Genomic DNA, 5,000 nt, shown 5'->3' with positions numbered 1-5,000 from the left:
CTTCATTACTGGCTTACTGAGTAAAATTAACGTTTCTCCAAGTAGTTCATGTTGTTATGTACTGTTAATTATCTTTTGTGTTTATTTCAGACACAAATGAAGATCAGTGATTTTTTCCGAGTGGCTTTTCAAGAGAAAAGAAACATAAAGAGCAAGCGGATTCGTCAAGTGGTTAACCGTGTTTTAAATCCAACAGTTGAAGAGGAGAGTAAAGATGAAAACAAAAGTGGGAGGAAAGAAAAAGCTGATCAAGACAAAGTACCAAGCAAGGCGGCAACACAACATGGAAATCATGAAATAGGGTCCTTGAAGTCACAACCGAAAAAAAAAATTAATGTAAAGAATCCTAAACGAGCAAAGGAGGAGAACAAAGTCGACTTAACAGCTGCACGCAAAAAGGGAAAAGAATTGTTGGTTCAAATTACTCCTCTGCAAATGTCCTTCCCAGGAAACAGAAAGTCCCCTCAAAAAGGAAGCAGTGAAAAGGCTGCAAATCAATCCTTGTTCCCTGAAGAGCAGACGAGGACAAGGGAAAAACGTGGCGCTAGTTCACAAAATTCTGGTTGCGGATGGAAGGACGATTCTACTTCTGATAGCATGGGTAGTGACGATGATGATCGAAATGTTTGCACTGGACCGGATCCTGTGCATGGAGTATACCTTGAAAGGAAAAATGGAGAACATGCGCCAGGAACGTCTTCTGATAGCTCGGAAGACAATGTGGAAAATGTTTATGAAGGACCAAAACCTGTGTCAATATTTCACCAGGGGAGGAGAAAGGGTAAAGGGAAAAAAAGGGGGAGGGGGAGGGGTGAAGAGCGAAAGAGTTGTGCTAAAGAACAGAGATTAACTTCTGAATGCGAAGGTGACGACGATAATGCGACAAATGTTCCTGAAACGATAAAGGCGGCTCTGTCTATTAATAGGGGTAAAACCAGAGGAAGAGGAAAGAAGCGACGACGCTAGGTGAAAAAAAAAGACATTTTCAAATTTATGATTTTCGTGTAGGGTGTTTTTGTAGGTTTGAAGTTCACTGTGGGAGAACTGAGAGGCGACTGATGACTTTGTGACATTGGTGTAGATGTTAATTGTATTTGATTTTCAATGAAACGTAAAGACAGAAAAGAATAAAACCTGTCTACGTGTGTACCTTACATCACTGAATATCTTGTACGTCTTGAGGATTCGAGAAATGTAATTTGGTCGAAGCTATCCCCTGGTCGCTTAGAAGAAGGGTGACCCTTCTTATAAGCGACCAGGCACTCATTTCTCGAAAGCCCCGGTAACTTATCGGGCCCGAAAAGCCATTTGTGAAACTGCTAACCGCTTATCTTTTAACATGTTTTCAAGGGATCAAAAAGAACTATGAAGGTAAATTTTGACGACTTAAATCTTCCCCATTCTTGAGATACAAAGGGAATAGACCATTTTAAGCTACCTGGCCTAATAATGGAAGCGAGGCTGCCGGTGACCCTGCTTTGATACAAACCTTTGTGCTTTTCTAATGTTAGAGCGAGTTTCAATCGAGTGTCGTAAAACCAAAGCCAAAATAATTACTTTGGCCAATCAAAAAGGACGGAGACAATCCAGTAAACCAATCAAAACTCGAAGTAATTACACGTAGCCAACACAAAGCGCGGGAAAATGTGCACGCAAGAGCCACGATTGGTTTTGGTTTCACTTGTGATTGGTTGAAAAAGTGGCGCGAGAACTTTGAACCAATCACTGAGTGAAGTAAAGCAAATCCAAAGCAATTCGCTAATTACTATTGACACTCAATTGAAAACCGCTCTAGTGTAGACTAATTAAAATTACAACAACACAATTTACATGATAAAAGCACTGAGGGCTGTATCAATAACAAGGCCACTGAGCAACTGTAGAATGGGTAAAATGGCCTATTCTGACAACTGGAAATGGCCCGTAAGGTTTCGGGACTTTCGAGAAACGGGGCCCAGGCCCTAGTTGTTCAAATAAAAGGAAGGATTACGTTTTTGCAAACGTTTGCCGTGTAGCACATATCTTTGAACAGACTTAACTGATTGGAACCTAGCACTTCACATTACACTCCTTAGTTGCTCAAAGGCTGGAGGAGAGGTCGCTATCCCGAGTATAAATTATAGTGCACACGCGTCAACCAAGGGTTTTCGTACTAGCCTTTACTAAGATGTACTGAAAGTGTATGAATTTACGGTTACACGAGTAAATAAATAAATTTCTTCACAGATTTAAACTACAACAACAAACAGTGGACCTCTAAATTAACACCAAGAAAAGCGAAAACTTGAACTTGAACTTGAAACCCGCAGGTAGCAAATGCTAATCGAGGGGGGCTTAAAGAAAGCTGACAAAAGGAAGAAAGATAAAGGTATGAAACCTAAGACACCTAGTTCCACGATAGGGCTTAGTATTACAGTTGCAACAACCATCACTGATTACATGTAACAAGTGAAAGGGGAAAGATAAACGGCAAAGTGGTCACATTTTAAGCACTTAAATTGAAAAAGCGTTGTTTAATTTGAGACTTCAATATAGTCTTCTTCCGTATCGAGAGTATTAAGAAGCACATTCTTTAATTAAAATTTGAATTTCTTTTTTGATACTTTATTGATAAACGGGGGACTATTCTGGGTTTGAACACCAGATCTTGAGAAAGATTTTTTCAGTTCTTGTCTTTTGTACGGCAAAATAATGATTAGTAGATGACCTCGTGCTATAATTGTGTGTTGACGGCACCTTCCAGAACATCTTTAGAATGTTTTCTGGCAGAGTTGCTATGTACATCAGCTGTGTACATCATACATCAATTAACTAATTTTCTCGAAATTCAAGAATGAAATGGGCAGTTCTCTTGTTTCTAAAAACAGGTATCACATGCTCTCTCGGCTCAGCAAAGAAAATCAGACGAAGGCTCGCTTTTGCAAGACCAACAATTTGTGAGGATAAGTTTTTTAGCACACTGACCCGTAGCACGAATACCATAATTAAGATAAGGTGATATAAGAGAGCGGTGTATAATGAGTAAAACATATCGTTGGACAAAATGCCGCAACTTAGCTATGATCTACTGTTCTACTGATTTTCTGACAAAGATAGACTGCAAAACAGTCGTTTTCTTCCATTTTCGGAAGGCGCGAAGCGCCGTTGGATAGTGACTTATCCATCGGATAAAGTTTTCCGGCCTTTGAAGATCTTTGATCAACTGTGGCCAGATGAATATGTTTTGGTGGGTGTATTCAAGAAAATCAAAGCCCCGTTTATTCGCCCACCATCATTTGTCAATTCGATCATTGTTGTGTTTCTTAGCATTGTTTGCAAACCATTCTTAAATATACACTTTATAAAACAATCTTCAAGCACCATTCTTCGGGAGTATGTCACTGTTCACTTGAGTTTAATAAATCCCAAAATACTCTCTAACCATTTATTTCCAGAGTTTTATGGCGCTTTTCCTTGAGATTTGTTCCGAGCTTGTCTTTTAGAACAAGAAAAACACACAGAGACTCGTCACGAAAATAAAATGTGATAAAGTCGGAAGCTAGTGAAGCAGACCCGATTATAGAGAACTGCGTCGATTGTTAATGTTTCGATTGTTAATGTTTAAGTTACTTCCAACTCAATTCTTGTTCTTGCCAAGGAGAAGAGTTCTTTTAGCTTTTAAGATTATTACTCCTGGCCGCAGTTGTCGAATGTGTACCCCGATATTCATTTTTACTTACTTATTTATTTTGAACATATTTACCACCATAAAAGGCCTCAAAACAAGTCGTACTCATTATTATTCATTCTCTCGCAGGGATTTGCGCAGAACTTCATATGCAAATATATAATACACATCTGAAATTCAATTGTTAGCCGGCTTGATGGAAGATCAAAACTAGAGAGATTCGGCATCAAAATAACCAGCCTTAGCGAACAACGAAGATGTTGTCTTACATTCGCCGAGCTCAGCGACGACGTCTGTACGAGAGAGCAAATTCTGACAGCGGACAATACAGTACCAACGAGCCGGAGTCGCCTGCGAGTTCGTCAACAAACGGCCAGAATAGCGAAGGATTTCATTTCTATTCTACCGTGAAAAAACAACGCTCACTTCCTGAGGTTGGGAGAATAGATTTAGGTGAGAAAACAACACTAAATGAAAAACGTTTGACCGAAAATTTGGTCGATACGAAGACAAACGAAGCGACGAAAACTGCGAGCAGTGAATAGACATCGGATTGAATTAAGGCAAAGTTTTTCTTCAGCCTTTATACTGGAAATGCGATCTTTAAGGAGGAAATCTACGGAATATCTCGACCATGTTCCAAGCACCAAGGAATGGTAGCAAACATGACGTTCTCTGAGAATACGATTTTGTCTGTGCACAATGTGGGAGGCAAAATGCTATGAATTATTCCTTATGAGAGAAAATAACTTATTCAATGATTCGTGGAATAATGTAGTCATCACGTTCGCAAGCAATTTGTGTTAAAGTACGCTTCATTTGGGTGTGATTTTTTTTCGTTGAAAAGTTTGTAAAAGCTCAAGTTTCTGTTAGCCGGAAAGTTTATATTTTTGTTCCCTGATCTGTTCATTGAATTTAAGGATTTAAAGAAGCAATTGAAACAAAAGAGCCTTTCCCCGTAAACCACAAAATTCCCTTAAGTCTGAAATCTCCTGTATACTTGCATCTGCTTTTGATTTTTTGTTAGACGATAATGATCCTAGAACATTTGCATTTTGTCTCAGTGTGAGGAGATTGAAAAGCAGTCATTAAAATTTACAATTCTGAAGTTTTCTTTTGCAAGGGAAAAGATGAGAAGCTCTGTTCAGTTTTTTGGCAGTTGCTGTACTGATGTCACCCAAAAAGAATCAATTGCATGAAGAGGGGGCGTATAATTTGCTAAAGTACATTTGTAATAATTTACGCTAATAAAAACGAGAAAATGTTTATTTAGTTGATGATGTTTAGGTTTATTTCTATAGATTAATATTTTGCGTATCATAAGGTCTTGAGA

At 38.8% G+C, this 5,000-nt stretch overlaps 1 protein-coding gene across 1 annotated transcript in view; it reads left to right on the top strand.

The window, feature by feature from the left end:
- The window catches only part of LOC137982732 (DNA excision repair protein ERCC-5-like), a 14,512-nt gene extending 13,412 nt beyond the window's left edge, over nt 1-1,100 (top strand). The window contains exon 17 of the mRNA XM_068829868.1: nt 91-1,100. Coding sequence (XP_068685969.1) covers nt 91-966 — 876 coding nt within the window. The 3' untranslated portion in view covers nt 967-1,100. The remainder of the gene's footprint in view (nt 1-90) is intronic.
- Nucleotides 1,101-5,000: the final 3,900 nt, after the last annotated feature.

Source organism: Montipora foliosa, chromosome 13 (genome assembly GCF_036669935.1).
Source record: "Montipora foliosa isolate CH-2021 chromosome 13, ASM3666993v2, whole genome shotgun sequence".
NCBI lineage: Eukaryota > Metazoa > Cnidaria > Anthozoa > Scleractinia > Acroporidae > Montipora > Montipora foliosa.
Note: the sequence above shows the minus strand (reverse complement) of the source record. Positions and strands in the feature narration are given on the sequence as shown.